The 16434-nt window shown below is 46.0% G+C and overlaps 1 protein-coding gene across 1 annotated transcript; it reads left to right on the top strand.

Annotated features, from left to right (window-relative positions):
- The first annotated feature begins 411 nt into the window (after positions 1-411).
- On the top strand, positions 412-15990 carry clvs2 (clavesin 2). Its single transcript, XM_035143390.2, has 5 exons — positions 412-1798; positions 2745-2919; positions 11908-12018; positions 12156-12388; positions 13084-15990. Exons 1-5 carry the CDS (start codon positions 1410-1412, stop codon positions 13175-13177), a joined length of 1002 nt encoding a protein of 333 aa, XP_034999281.1. The 5' UTR covers positions 412-1409; the 3' UTR covers positions 13178-15990.
- Positions 15991-16434: the final 444 nt, after the last annotated feature.

Raw genomic sequence — 16434 nt, 5'->3', positions numbered from 1 at the left:
AGATGAAAAGCAGAATTCAAAAGGTCTCATTTTAATTGCAGATAAAAGAATTTAACAACATTGCTATTTATCGTTTTGAAAATGGACATTTACACAGAAAATACTATAATTAAGTTTCAAATATTCCTGTTTTTAGGTGATTCTTGTGTTGTAGGTTTGTTCAGTATCTATTCCAATGTGAGTTCAGATAATAAAACAACCCTTTGGTGCAGGTGCCTGTTTGATTGAGAGGATTTCAAAGCTTATGATGAATTGTCTTTATATGTTTCTGCGTAATTCAGCTTCCTTCATCCTCTGTTGTCCTCCTCCACTTCCACGTCCCTCCCCATCCCTCCATCCCTCCATCCCTCCATCCCTCTGCCACCTTGCCCTCTCTCCCTTTCTTTTCTCTTTTTTATATCTGTTGCCTTTTCATCTTGTTACTCCACCCCCTCCTCCATCCATCCATCCCTTCCCCCCGCCGCTGGCGTCCATACACCGACCGGAGCGCAGACTCTCTTGTTGTCAGTCACTCTCCCAGCGAACAGACGGCAGCGGCGGGAGGAGGAGGAGGCGACGGTAATCCCCCCCCCTCCATCATCCACCCCAGTGCAAGCACCCCACCCGTCTCACTAAACCCAGGAACCGGAGGCAGGAGGGGAACAAAACCTCTCGGGGCACCTGTGATGCTGGACACCCCACCTCCCCCCTTTTCTGGGGCTCTAACATGTGAAGTCACACCCAGACTGTGGAGGATGTTGGGAAGCTGGGATGTAGAAGCGGAAACAAGCGGCCAAATCTGAGACAGAGAGGCACCAGCATCAGGACCAGCAGCAGCAGCATCAGGACCAGCAGCAGCAGCATCAGGACCAGTCGGCGGATGGAGATGCGTTGTGAAGGCGGAGGAATCATGGTGATATAGCAGGTGCTGCAGGCTTGTGCCGCATTGCCTGGCCGCCGAGAGCGACGCCGGGGAAGACGGTGATGCTGTCGTCGTCATTGTGCCACAGGAAGAGCGAGAACGCGAGGAGAGGCTCTGACATGGAGGGAAGCGGCTGTCTGTCGGCCTCGGGCCGCCCGCACCAGCAGGTTGGATGCACTGAAGCCTGAAGCCTCCAGGACCCGATTCATGATCTAAAAGCATCCGGATAAAGTTGAATTCTCTGAGGTGGAAATGAAATGCGTCCGTGCGTAAAAGTGGCCGCTGGCCCATATGTTGATAATGCATCGCAGGAGCATCATAGCAGCAGCATCTGTGGCAGTTCAGGGTGGATTACAGAGCAGCAGGCCTCCATCTGAAGTCAGCGTCTGATCCGGGAGCAGAACCTCCGCACACGCTTCTTCTCCCTGTTGCTGCAGGAAGCCGTTGGGTCGTCTCGCTGGAAGCTGGTGCGCTGTGGTCCCCCGCGGAGGGACAGCTGTTGCAGAGGATGACTCACCTGCAGGCTGGCCTCTCTCCGGAGACCCTGGAGAAGGCCAAGGTGGAGCTGAAGGAGAACCCGGAGACTTTGCACCAGGACATCCAGGAGGTCCGGGACATGATCATCACCCGGCCGGACATCGGCTTCCTCAGGACAGACGACGCGTTCATCCTCAGGTTCCTGCGGGCGCGGAAGTTCAACCACTTCGAGGCGTTCCGGCTGCTGGCTCAGTATTTCGAGTACCGGCAGCAGAACCTGGACATGTTCAAGAACCTGAAAGCCACGGACCCGGGCATCAAGCAGGCCCTGAAGGACGGGTTCCCCGGGGTGCTGTCCAACCTGGACAGATACGGCAGGAAAATAATGGTCCTGTTCGCAGCCAACTGGGACCAGAGCAGGTGATGGACCATGATTACACCTCATGTAGAACATAGTGAAGCTCAAACAAGATGTTTAATGAATAATAATTATAATGTAAATAAACTTTATCTATATAGCACCTTTCAAAACACAATTACAAGATGTGCAAGTAAAAAATTCAAACAAATTAAAGGTGAACAACAGGAAACATTCCAAAGCAACTTGAAGATCACACAGCAAAACAGCACAAAAATTATAATTACAGAGCAGAATCACATGGGGCAAATGAAAGAGAGAGAGAGAGTGTGCTCCTCTCATTGCATTGCATTGTGGGGGATCTGTGGAGACGATGGGGACATATTTAAACTAGAAAACCATGAAAAAGTGTATTTTGGATGATATGGGACCTATGGGGGGTTATCTGATGTGATGTACAAAAAAAAAGTAAAGAGACACAGAGAATAGAAGAGACTCAGTGTGACCACACAGTCATCGTTCATGAGAAAACTCCTCGACTCCTTCAGCTGTGCCAGTCTGTAATAAAGTTAGCGATACAGATGTGGAGAGACCTCCACATGTGTGAAAGTCTTTTCTTCACTAGTTTTGTTCTGTACCTCAGCGTCACTGGGTGTTTGGATCACCTCCCACCTTCAGGCCCACCAGGCTGATGGGAGCTGGGTGTGGGTCCTGATCATCTCAGGGCCCAGTCGGACTCTTTCCTCCTGATCCAGAGCTGTTGGCTGCAGAGTTCTGCGTCTAAAAGAAATTAAAAATACAACCTGACGATACAAAAACCATGAGATTGATATGATACCGTGTTATTCTCCAAGTTTTTAAACCTCACAACCTCTTCAGGTGCGGAATCGTCATGTCTTGCAAAATAAAGAGCATTGAATGAAAGTTACTAAATTAGTTACTAACTAATCCAGCTGCTGGTTTCAGGTCAAACTCCAGAGTGAAAGATTTTCTGTGTTTCCTCCACAGATACACGTTTGTGGACATTCTGAGGGCGATCCTGCTCTCACTGGAATCTATGATCGAAGATCCAGAGCTGCAGGTCAACGGCTTCATCCTCATCATCGACTGGAGCAACTTCACCTTCAAGCAGGCGTCCAAGCTGACTCCCAGCATGTTGCGTCTGGCCATCGAGGGGCTGCAGGTCAGACGCTCGGATTCCTCCTTATTCTCAGTTGGTGCTTGAGTCTGAATGTGATACTGTCTGTGGGCTGCAGCGTTTTTTAAACCCGACTCTGGTCTTTCTTTAGTTTTAGTGAACTCAACTTAAACAAACCTTTGTCATAAGAGAGAGCAGATAAGATACAAGTCAGTTGCTGCCAAATAACTAGAGATTAACAAACACTTCACACTGGAGGATGTTGTGTTTTCACCTTGTCTGCATGTTGGTTGATTTGTTCAAACAACGTGACAGATCAGCACCAGTCTTGGTGGAAGGATGTGGTCTTTTCGGGTCATGTATTGATGGTCATCCAAAAACGAGCGACTCAAAGACGTTACTGGAAACTTGAAATCTTTTTACAGTCTGGGGTTTTATTGGCTGTTAAATGATTGCCAATAGACACTGAAAATAAATGTAAGTTGCAGCTCCTTTTCCAGATTTGTCTTAGCGTCTGAAGATCCGCAGACACGTCCTCCAGCAGAGACTCTTTTGTTGTCGGAGCTGAGGGGAAAGACAGAAATCCTCAGCTCTACTCAACCCTGAAGTTCTGTTCCTCAGTTCCTGACGGAGGGAGAACAAACCTCCAGCTCCCTTCCCATCATCCTCGCTGCTCCCGAAATGTTCCACTTAAGAACAAGTCGAGCGCCGCGTCGAAGCCGTGAGCTTGTTTAAAAACCAGCAGAAGGGAATAATGACATTTCCGATTTGAATGCACTCTGCCGGCTGCTGTGTTTTTCCTTCAAGGCTCGTTTGGCAGGTAGATGGTGCAAGGAAAGAACCAAGGGGTGATTTTTCATGGTTGTCAGTTCGGTTTGGTGTTGTTGCTGCTTCGTGTAATGAGAGACGGTTTTCCAGTTTATCTTTCAGAAAACAGAGTAATGAGAGAAGTGTGTCTGTGTTTGTGTGTTCAGGGTTTTTCATGAACACGTCCCCTCAGTTATCAGGACACAACGCGAACATCATTATTGAAATGATTACAGGAGAAAAGGCACAGAGTTGTATAGATGTCCTCTGGTAACATCTCTGCTGCTCGTGTGTGTGTGTGTGTGTGTGTGTGTGTGTGTGTGTGTGTGTGTGTGTGTGTGTGTGTGTGTGTGTGTGTGTGTGTGTGTGTGTGTGTGTGTGTGTGTGTGTGTGTGTTATTGCTTTCTCACCCTCCTCGAGAATCATCTGCCAATTTGTGTTTAGCTCCATTAGTCAAATCTGAGGGGAAGTGTTGAGTGAGATGCATCGAGGTCTGATGAGAGGATCTCAGGAGCTTGTGGTGAACGACAAACTGTCGGAACTTTGAATCGTCACTGAATTCTCTTCCTTTCATTTTTCATATGGAGACGAACGGACGCACTAAGAGTCGAAATATGATCCTGAGAAACATAATCCAGAGGTCGAGTAGTTCCTGCAGATAAGAAGCTTTTTCCCTTCACCTGTTCATGAGCATTTCTACATTCGCATTCAATCAGAAAATGATAAATTCAATTTACAACAAAGTTCTTGTAGCTGGTTGTTAAGCAGGGAATGATACAGCACTTCTCAAAACTTGCATTATAAAGTGATTCCCAGAGGAGAGAAGACCAGTGCAGAGTCCGTTCTCTGTGTGTTTGACCTGTGGTGATGCTGGTTGCAGCTTTGTCCTGAGCTGCTGCACAAAGATCTGTTCACCGGTTTATTCACAGTGAAGCTCGACTGTGGGGGAGAAACTCTGTGGAAGTTTGTAAGGAACTTAGGAAACAGATGTAAATACGATCCATCTAATTAATTTGTCAGTAACCAGCAAGATTTAAATAAATACAGTTTTCCTGCGAACATTCTTCCACCTCCTCCACTTTCTGCAAACATTAGTTTTCTGCCCCGTCAGCACGGAGTGGAGGTGGTGCGCTGCCGAGGGAAAAATCGTTCTCCCTCTTTCAGGCCGAGGGGAATAACTCTGCCTGGTGCCTCGGTGTGACGAGTCCATATATAACACATTTCTGACGCTTCTCCAGACACAGATTAGAGCCTGAATTATTGATGGGAGCTATTAGCTGAGCCCTGAGTCATTCCCCGCTGAGAACGACTGCTCCTCAGTCGGGCCAGGAAACAAAAGGAAGATGCATAATGGATCGATTTGATTTGAATCCATTTGGCAAATAAATGGACAAAACAACTTGGAATCATCAGGGACCTAGAATCCAATTCAATGTAATTTTCCTACAGAGGGAAAAGATGGGAAAACTAAATTATAGGTGACGACGATCTTCACGTTCTGTGACGTCGACAAAATAAAATATGATTAACTGTCTTATTCCTCTGCGGAATAATTATGTGCAAAGATGCTAAAGATTTACTTTAATATTATTATTTCACACTTGATTCATATTCATGCTAAAAAGGGAGAGATTGAATGTAACCAGACACGAGTCCAGATCGAACCAGCTTTATTGTGATTTCCGTCATGTTGGTTGTGAGCGAACACAAGCAGCATGTAGGCCACGTGTCCTGGGATCCAGATTTGTGCCACAGCGCGTTGATCACGGCAGAAGTCAGATCCCTGCTGGTGGCCCCGAGAGGCTTCTGCGCTTATCACAACCACAAATATCTGACTGCTGCTCGGTTTGTTTGTTTTTGTGTCTGACTCCCGACATCCCAGAATCCTCAGCTGTTAAAGAGGATAAACCTGACAGCTCTGCTCCGGGAGCTTTGACGGAACTGAGAGTAAAAATCCAATGTGTTCATCAAATAAAATGGAGAGATGACGTGTCTGTCAGATTAGGAGATATCTCCTGTATCAGAGGGTTCATCCTCAGGGGAGTTTGATTGGTCTCAAATTTCAGGGTCATCGGCTTTTGATTATTGGTAAAATGTGGAAACTTTGGTTTGATAGGGGTAGAGGAAAGAAACACCCTTAAACGTTATGGTTCATCTTCAGGGGACCATGACAATTAGAGTTTAATAGACATCTGGCGTCAGTTTTTTAAGATAACTGCTCATAGATTAAGAAGAATGGAAACTTAGACCGGAGCACGAGTCAAAAAGTCAAGGCAGTCAACAAATTAACGTCATCAACAATTCTCCGACATGATTCTGCTGTATTCCCACCTGGGCTCACTCCGACGTTCTCTGTAGCTTTTACTTGTCCACAGCAACTGACTCGAACGTTCGCCTTCTCTCCGGATACACTTCAGCAGATTATTGCAGTTCAGTCCATGTCTGAAAGCAGATTATATGGAATTCTTAGACTTCTGCAGTTTGTTTCTCTACAGGGAGAATCTAACGGACAGTGATGGACACGTCCAGTTCAGGAGCTGACACAGCAGAGCGTGGCGTCCTCCAGTCGACCCTCAGTTCAGTCCAGCTGTTAATGTGCCGCCTGGCTCTTTGTGCCACTCACTGTATTGTCTATGGTTTGTGTGCCGGCTCCTCTTTGGATACACAACATGCGCTGCTCCACTTACACACTTACGTGAAGAGAACCCTTTTTCTTTATGCTCTTATAAAAGAGATGAGCCTTGAGAAACACAGGAGGTGAGACAGTGAGAGCGTGAGCACGACGGGCTTCAAACCCATCCAGTCCTAATCCTCCAGGATTACAATGTTAAAGAGGGATTAAACATTCAAGTCGGCAAAAACCTTATTTTGGGTTGTTCTTCTTTTAAAAAGTTTAAAAACAGATTTCTATTATCTGGTGTATTGCAGCTTGTCCAAAACAAACTCAATAAACAGCAAAAAAACATTCAAATAAAATGAATCCTTCCTTAAAAAAGAGGGTTTGTCCACATTTACACGCGGATCCTTTTTTCTTATTCGTAGTTTATGTTTGAGTCGTTTCTATGACTGTGGAGAAGCTGTTTGTGGAGGCAGGTGGACGTGTGGACGTGTGGACGAGTGGACGTGTGGACGTGTGGGCAGTGGACGTGTGGGCGGAGTGGACGTGTGGACGTGTGGACGTGTGGGCGAGTGGACAGTGGGCGTGTTGTGTAAACGTCTTGTCCCTGAGATATGAATCACCTGGTTAATGTGGTCTGTCGCAGCCTGACCCCCCCGACCTCAGATCAAGCGCCTGTCACTCACAGTAATGAACGACTGCAGCATCGTGCATTCAACCTGCTTCCAGCTTTTATTCTGAAAGTGACACTGATGACGTTGAACTGGAGGAACAGTCTCATGTCGATTTGCAGGATTTGGCTCAAACGCGGTGACGGATCGACCTTGACCCAGGAATTAGTTGATTAGATTGCAGCAGCAGTGATGATGATGATGAAGGTGATGAAGATGATGACCTGGGATTTTGTCCATTAGGCAGTTTTTTGTTATTTGCTTCGGCCAAACCTCTTAATGTTCCCAAGCTTGTGGGGAAAGTCCAACATGTGGGAATTATTTATCGCTGTGCTGTTCACTAAATAACGTCTGTGGTGCTTTTAGAAAGCAGGAGGATAATGAGACTGAGCCTTCGTTAAATAATTCAAACTGAATCCAGGAGCTTGTTTCTGTCACGTGCAGAAATCATGATTATGATTATGTTTTGTCCGCTGTCGGTGGGTTTGGTTGTTAATTAGCAGGATTACGCAAAATAAAACAGGTCGGATAACCATGAAGCTGATTTGCTGCAGTTCAGGGACGAACCCGCTGAATATTGGTGCAGATCCGGAATTTTCTTGAACATTGTGAGGTTCAAACTTAATGAAACCACTCGTGTTCAGAGGAGAGAGGAGTTTGTGAGGTTTGGTGCAGCCTGATTGAATTGAAGTGTTGGATGTTGGTGTTTAAAACCGTGATGATTCAGCACAGACTAAAAGAGCATTCGTATCCTAAACACTCTGGATTTCAGGCGTCCTCAGTGTCCTCATCCTCTCCTTCTGTCCCCTGTGGCCTCCCCCCCTCCTCACTTTTGTTTTCTTTACCCCCCGACAACATCATCATCCTCCCTTCCCCTCGCCTCCTGCCTCGTCTCGCTCCATCCTTGTTCACCACAGACAGTACTGGCGGGCGGCGGGTGTGAGGTTACAGCAGTCGAGCGTTCGAACCAAACTGAGGTGATCATTCATTCTGTCGCACTCGTGAATCAACCGGCAGCGTTCACACAAAATATCTGATTGTCACTGATCTGCAGCTTCTGTAGAAACATGAATTCACACAGTGAGTCATCCTCTCTAGAATCTCTCGTTACTTTGGAGGCTGACAGAAGCAGCATCGTCTTCAGCAGCAGCCAGTTGCCTGATGCGATGTGCTTCGTCTTCCCTCCTCCTCCTCCTCCTCTTCCTCCTCCTCCTCCCTCCTCCCTCCTCCTCCTCCTCCCTCTCCTCCCTCACCGGCTCCCTCCTGATCCATCCCACCCTTGCCACGTTGCCACGGCAACATGTCCGACTGCCGCGCTAGCTTGCTCTGCCCTCTCCTCCAGATGGGCTGCCTTTTGTTGTGTGTTTGTGTGTGTGTGTGTGTGTGTGTGTGTGTGTGTGTGTGTGTGAGACAGAAACACATTTTATTCGTCTCTGTCTTTCTTCGTCTTCCAAGATGCTCGGGGGCAGCTGCTGATCGGTCGAGTGCGTCACAAAATACTGTAAATGCATTATACATTTGTGATGTTTTATTAATAGTGTAATAGTCCAGACAATCATTGTATTTGCACTGTTGCAGAAAATAGACACAGGAACAAAGTGAAGAAGTAGCTCCTTTACATTATATAGTTTTTTTGATAAAAGAGTGTTACTAGGTCAGCAAGAGAGTAATGTGAATATACAACAGGGTTTTAAATGAATACACATGAAGCGATGACACAAAGATGAAACTGCACACAGCACTTTGACTCTCGGTCAAGATTGGCAGTGAGTGTTTTTCCTGCTCGGAGGAGTCATGACGCAGCGATTAGCAGCGGTGATTGGCCAAATCGCTCCTCAGTCGCTGCATCTCTCTGCCCCTCCATCCCCTCATCTCCCTCTCTCTCCCTCCCTCTCTCTCTCTCTGTTTGTTGGCAGCAGATCTGTTGATCCTCAATCTGGACGTTCAGGTGAACTGCACCAAACGCACCCAGCATGAAAACGCAGAGCGAGGCGAAGGGGCAGACACCTGCAATGTTCATTATCAAATAGAATCAGTAGAGCTCGTTAATGGATTTGAGAAATACGGTTTTTCGATTTCACTTACTCTCTTAGCTATCGGTGAACTGGACTCTAAAGCTTTATAGGATAATACTTAAACTGAAACCAGACATTTTGACAAAGCTCATGTTTGATTAATAGCATCAACAAAATCCGTCCTGTAGACTGTAAATAAAGATGGCCGACGTGACGACTCCTTTAAAAGAAGCCCTGAAGCCCTGAAGCCCTGAAGCGCTGTGATTTACAGCTGAGACTGACTTGTGATCAGTCGTTTGGGAGATTGAACATGTGTTGACTGTTTTACAGCAGACGGGAGAGTGAACTAAAGTTGAGCTCTTGCTGAATTTGTCCTGTGGAGTAAAATACTTGATTAGATTTATTAGAGATCTGCTTTGTTTTTAACCCTTTTTATTTGTGAACTGAGGTGAAGCCTGGTTGAAACTCGTGTTTACGTTCAGCTCCATCTTCTCTTTAAAGTGTCCTCTGTGAAGATCGAGTCAGCAGCGAAACAATGTCGTCACCCCGGGCTACACTTTACATCCCGAGAGGAGAAGCTCTCAAATGGATGTCGTCTTATTTCTTCCCATTTTTCCTCTTTCACTGGGGGACATGTCTGCTCATCGCGCTGTGGATGGGAAGTGACAGCAGCCGAGGACGGAGCTCATCGACCTGACGAGCTGTTGAAGAAGCCACGACGGAGAGAGAAGCCGTACGACCACAGACTCCTGCAGAGTGGTTCACGATGCGAGTCAGAGGTTGTTACGTCAGCTGCTCTGCGAGTCGAGCTCATGGACTCGAACTCTGTTGCACGTTACTGCAGATTTCTACCAAACTTCGTCTGTCTGTGAACGTGGTGTCTCAGGGACGCTCGGAGGAAATCTCACCACGTCAGAAACAAACGTCCACTTGGGTTCAAAGATGAACTGATTAGAATTTAGTGGTCGAGGGTCAAAGGGCAACTGTGACGCTCCACAACAAAATACACACACGATGTATTCTCAGTGTTTCTTTCCTCTGGTCTGTTATATATGTAAAAATTATTAAATATTAAATCTGATGAATTTCTAAAACACTGTAGAATAATAAAACCAGGAACCACAAACCAGGAGCTGGGTTTATGGGACATTCTAACAAAACCTATCTCAGGACTGAACTGATGTCTTTCAAAACGATTCTTTGCCGATGGACTTCGTCTTATTCTTTGTTTTCTGTCACCTTTCATTTCCGTCAACCTTTGCTGTAACTGAACACGCGGCAGCGACCTGCAGCGAGAATCCAAAAATAAATCCCCTCAGTCGCTTGTTTGTTGGGAATCGACATTTTGCCTCCGAGAGGCCGAACATCAAAGAAAAGGCTGCAGCGGTTGTGCAGGTTTTGTGAAACTGACGATTTATTCTGAAGCTCTGAGCAGAAGAACAGACACTTTCCTCTCATTATTACAGACGTGATTTATTTTAGATTCATCTGTTACGTCCTGTTGGTTTTAACCTGTAGCTGCTGTTCATCTTTGCTGTGTTTAAAAATCTTTCTTCTTCACGTATTCAATCATCTTTTTGACGGATTCTCCTGCAACAGACAAATAACATGAGATGGAAACATTATTCTTATTCTAAATCCTTAATTAGTCCTCATGGTATCAAACCTAAGAAAAATCTTCACATGAGACATGAAAACACTGTCTCCAAACATCTCTCACCTTGTGTTATTCGCGTCTGCCACCTTTTGTCTGAACGCTGTCTCCTCGTACACACAGCGCTGTCTGTCTCTCTGTTTCCTCCTCGGACACCGGCCCCTCCGGAGCGGCAGAGGCCCTGCAGCTCGGTGTCCATCTTCAGTGTTTCATGTATAACACAGCGGGTCCCTTCATCAAAGTGTGTGTCGGGGGTTCAGAGTCAGACGAGTCCAGAGGGAGCGGAGACGCAGGCTCAACATTAAGAGTCTCGGGATGTGCTCTGTCATGTTTGTTGCTCAGGATCAGAGAGGACTCATGTTCTCAGGACCAGTCACACCCACAGCAGGGGCCGCTATTTTTAAAGATGCATGCAGGCTAAAGCCAGCTGAGGCTCAATGAAAGGTCAGGAGGTCACCAAGATCAATAGGAATCATGAATCATGAGTTAAAACACTAAGGTTCATGTTGATATGGTCAAATACTGTAAGTCTCTGAGGAGCAAAGCGTTTTGTAGCCGGATGAGTCATATCGTTTAAACCCTAATTTACAAACCTGGACAGAACACACACACACACACACACACACACACACACACACACACACACACACAGTGTAATTATGATGATTGTGTCCAGCCTCCTATGAAACCCTGTGTCAGGCCCTGACTCACTAACCTGTATACGAGCACACGATCATTTCCCTCAGGACTCGGCTGTGACCCTAAAATAGGCCGGACCATTTCCTATTGACTATGAGATTAGAGCCCATTCACCGAGCTAATCTAATGAAGAGGGACAGGAAACTCACAGAAGTCCTGTTTCATTTGCTGGAAAAGCCTCTGAATCAAAAGTGGCTCTTTGTGATGGGCGACGAAACCCAGTTTAATCAAGATGTTCCCAAATTGACCTTCATCAAGGAGGTTATGTTTTCACCCCCGTCTGTTGGTTTGATTGATTTTAAGATTATGTTGGTCCTTGTCGGAGGGATCAGACTTTTTTCTTCTTCCTCCAAATACATCCCTGTATCGGCAGAAAGACATCTTTTGTCTGTGCTCTGCAAAACCATTAAATATCAGAGTTAAATAATGTTTTCAAATCTTGCAAAGCTTCTGTTCAGGTTTCCTTTAGGTCAAGGCTGCAGAAGCATCATTGTTCGGGTTGAAAGAACCTCTTGTTCAGCAATAGTTGGATCTCTGTATTTACTTGTGTTTTGTGTCTGTTTCCAACAGGACAGTTTTCCTGCCAGATTTGGAGGAATCCACTTTGTGAACCAGCCGTGGTACATCCACGCTCTGTACACGGTCATCAGACCCTTCCTCAAAGACAAGACCAGGAAGAGGGTACGTTCACTCACTGTGATAAGGACCAGTGTGTCAGATTCAGGCAGAAATTTAATATGGTATTAAAAATAATTTGCTCATTACTTTCGAGTTCAGTTTAAATCAGTTTAAACCGTGTGTTTCCTGTCTCTGTGCAGATCTTCATGCACGGCAACAACCTGAACAGCCTCCATCTGCTGATCCACCCTGAGATCCTACCGTCGGAGCTCGGCGGTATGATGCCGCCGTACGATATGGGCACGTGGGCGCGAGCGCTGCTGGACCACGCCTACGACGAGGAGACGGACTACTGTCCGGAGTCGTACACCCTGTCGGTGCAAGACCTGGAGAGAGACCTGGAGAAGAACCTGTCCCCGAAAACCATGAAGAGGTGAGATCCTGCACAGTTCTTACCACAGACTCAATAAAGATGGACGACGTGTTTCTAATTCTTCCCACTGTGCAAAAATGAAGCCAAATTATCCAGGATACGTGTCCATCAAATAAAACTTTATTTTACTGTCACTAAATATTACATATGAGAGTTTAAACATATTATTTCTGTAACCGGACTTTAAAATGACACGATGGTTACATCGCAGTGTTTGCGGACACATAACGTCGAGACCTTTGACCTTCAGAGGGACTTCCAGGTCTCCGTCCTCAGCCTGGAGACAGACGGTCTCTCGCTGTGTCTGTGGTTCGACGTCGCTCTGAGTGTGTTTGACATTTTTCCGAGGTGTCATTCCCCCGATAGGCCAACGTGTGGTGTGATTCAGTGTGACAGTAACTCATCATGAGCACTGTGTGAAACCCACCGACTCAACAGACCCTGCGTGACTCCGCTGAGCAACATGACATCATTCATACAGGAAATGAACAAATAATCAGCTGTTAATTAATTTTAAGATTCAGTTGCAAATTGTGGTTTTCATGCACTGGAATGGTAGAATGCGTTAGTTGGCTGCGTTTGAAGGAGGCTTTGAAATGATCTGCACAGTCTCGTCGTGCCGCCATCGTTCTTCGTACGTATATCTTGTATCAGTGAGGACGCGGCTAACGTTGTCGTGTTCTGTCCCCCTGCAGGTCTCAGTCGGTGGTGGAGCCCGGCGTCCTGAAACGACCGGACAAAGTCAAGAGCGAAGAGGACAACATGCAGCCGCTGCTCTCGCTGGACTAAACCACACATTTACAGCTCAACAAAAAAATATACCCCCCTACATCAGTATTCACACACACTGATACTCCACCAGACTTACCTGTGCACACACTGGAAGCGACACAGAAAACGCCGCCGCTGCCGCCGCTGCTGCCGCTGCTGCTGGATTCTTTTTCCTCTTGAACTCGAAGGAGACAAGCGGCCGGAGACCAGTCGGACGTTGTCTCAGACCGATGGCGTCCTAAGAGCTACTGATGGTGTTCTACATATTTATTTATTTAGTTATTTGTCAAGTGCCAATTCCCAAAAACTGTAAATTAACGTCTTTGAACAGTCCAGCCCCTCGGTGCGGACTGGGGGGGGCATTTGTTGCCACACGTGTGTAGACAACACGATCTCCTGCAGTTGTACAGTATATTAGTGATGAGGGAAGTGGAAAGTGGAAATCAGACTTCAAAAGGAAGCTCGGGGGTTCGATTCCCAGGCTGCTGTTTTTTTTTTTTCCTCCTTCTTTGTACAGTGATTTGAAGAAAACGCCTCGTTGGGGCGCGGAGCACGGCTCAGGATAACGAGTTTGTTCAACCTCCTGGACCCAAACTGGCCACCAGGCGGGTGGTTTACTGGGAGTTGACTCAACAGTGAGGTTGTTGTAAAAAAAACAAAATGTCCGAACCCTCAGCCTCACTCCCGTTGTCTCTCTAAAAGCAAACACCCCTTTACAGTCAGTCGGTTCCATACGAATCATCCGCTTCTTCCTTTTTGGCCATTTTCTCCACATGAGCAGTATTTATTCTTTCATTTGGAAAAAGTTACAGCTTCCGACTCGTTTTGAAACAGCGATGAAGTATTTGTTTGGCTGACGACGACCAAAACATTTATTTTCGTGTCCAACCAAATAAATGCGGCTACATTTTATTTTACGGGAGCAGCGAAAGGGCAAACACGTCACCCTGTTGCTTTGTGATGACTTTCTTCTATTTTCAGCAATAATGATTCTCTGAGGTCTTTTCCTTTTGACGGGAGTTGATTTACGTTTGTTATAAGATGTTATAAGATTTAAAGAATATGCCAGTAAAGGGCCGTTGTGGTATTTAACATTGTTTTGCATGTTTTAGACCATTTAAATCACATGTAAATTATTTTCTAACACACACACACGTAGATAGAATTCTTTTTTGCCTCATTCTGGGCTGCAATGCACTTTCTTAGTATTTATTTAAGGACGTTTCTGGTGTTATGCAGTTAAAAATGAACAGTATTAATTTGCAGTTTGACTCAGAGGACGACCCTCTAGCTTTTCCTCATGTCCAGCTACCGATTGAAAGACGTGATTGAAGGTTTTAGCATTCACGTGCTATTTTGTTCCTTGGACGCTTTCAGGTGGAGCGTGGAGTTCGTGACCACTAGTGGCGCTATGGAGCAGTGTTTTTACGAATGGGTCACCCTTTTGTTTGTGTCATGCACGACGGCATGAGGCAGTTTTAATTGACGTTCGTGCCACTTTAATAATATTCCACTGATCCACAGTCGCCGATAGTAACACAGTTAGTTGTAGTAACGCACTGATTGACGAACGTCCCTCAGTGGAACTCATACCTCCACCAACAGGCCCCTGATATTCAATCAGAGTTCACACACTCACAGATGTTGTGTTCTTGATCCATGTCCCAAACTTTCACTGAGTTTTGTGGGGAATCCATTTGATGGTTTTTGTGTAACCTTGCTGAAAACGAAACAAACAAAGTAATTCCAGGGGCGACGACACACAAGCTGCTTGGCAGAGATAACATCCGGTTTGGAGAATGAGGAAAGAAAAGCAGTCGTTTGTTCGACCTGAAGGAAAAACATAATGTGATTTGAAGAAAAACACTGAATGTGAACATAAATAATGTTTGTTTACAAGAAAACTACACACACACACACACACACACACACACACACACACACACACACACACACACACACACACACACACACACGTTACAGTCTGAAAGGTCTCCTGACATGTGAACACACCAGACCTGCAGATCAATAGCGTCATTAATTAACATTTACAAAGTGAGTTTGTGGTGAAGCTGATGGATCTGAGGCAGCAGTGACGTTAACAGCTTCATTAATACAAACTAAGATCCCGTCTCAGCCCTGATCAGGTGTTTTAAATACACGTTGAGTTTAATTTGAAAGGTTTTTATTCTACATATTTAAAGTATTTTATTATAATCACAGTTTGGTTTAAATTCAGCAGTTATACGAGCTGCTGCTGAGGTGGAGATGCAGTCGGATATTTCAAATGACAGAGCCACTATTCACTCCACTCACTGAAATACTTGTCCATGTGAAACTAAAGGAGTTTGACATAGTTTATTTTCTACCAAATCAACCGATCACCGCAGGGTTTATGTTGCCGAGCAAGCGCCTGTTGAGGAGGCGGCCGGGCGAGGCTGGCAAACAGACAGCCGAGCCGAGCGCCGAGAGGCCGGCGGCCACGTGGCGTGAGGTGGCCGGCCTCGACGAGAGCAGACAGCTGGAATGTTAAACTATCACACCAGCGTGCATGACACGTCGGCCTCGCTCACAACAGCTCGGAGGCTCCGTGCAGAGCGGAGTTGGACCTCGGTGGTTTTCACTGTGGCTCAGTGTGACGTGTCAGAGATGAGAGTGTTTTATTCAGAATGTGATCAGTGCAGGAAACCAGCTCCTGTTATGACTGTTTACTCTTATTCTGAATTATCCCCTTGCTGTGACCCGAGCGTCGTTAGCTGCCGTTGCTACATGCCTCAAACCTGCAGAGATTCCAGTGGCACATTTACGACTTCTCAGTAAAACACTGGTTGTTCCTTATGAAACCACAGTTAAATTCTCTAGATTCACATTTTCATTCGGATCTGCAACAAATTACACTCAGTTCTAAATATCATGATGTTCAGTGTGTGTGTGTTGCTTTTTCACTTGTTGCGTTCGAAGTGTCAGAATCAGTCAAAGCTCTCTGGAGAAGTGTAGAAGCGACGGCTGCAGGTCGAAGGTGAAGCCAGAAAAAAACCAACGTTCATCACAAGTTGTAGATTCGTTTCTGTGCTTCAACAAACATCTGAGATGAGTTCTTCCACATTTAAAAACCGGGATTCAGTCGAGCTGTCACGAAGGGTGTGAGTCACGCAGGCGGAGGAGTACAGGAAAACACACATTAGCACCACAAACAGGGAAACACACACACACACACACACACACACACACACACACACACACAGCCACTGTAGATGCTTCCAGTTGTTAGGATA

This window comes from Hippoglossus stenolepis, chromosome 20 (genome assembly GCF_022539355.2).
Source record: "Hippoglossus stenolepis isolate QCI-W04-F060 chromosome 20, HSTE1.2, whole genome shotgun sequence".
NCBI classification, from domain to species: Eukaryota; Metazoa; Chordata; class Actinopteri; order Pleuronectiformes; family Pleuronectidae; genus Hippoglossus; species Hippoglossus stenolepis.
Note: the sequence above shows the minus strand (reverse complement) of the source record. Positions and strands in the feature narration are given on the sequence as shown.

Excerpts from the sequence above, each read along its gene's own strand:
- clvs2 (XM_035143390.2), top strand. The coding sequence starts at position 1,410 with ATGACTCACCTGCAGGCTGGCCTCTCTCCGGAGACCCTGGAGAAGGCC. Across the intron at positions 1,799-2,744 it reads GCCAACTGGGACCAGAGCAG|ATACACGTTTGTGGACATTC; the intron begins GTGATGGACCAT and ends TTTCCTCCACAG. Across the intron at positions 2,920-11,907 it reads TGGCCATCGAGGGGCTGCAG|GACAGTTTTCCTGCCAGATT; the intron begins GTCAGACGCTCG and ends TGTTTCCAACAG.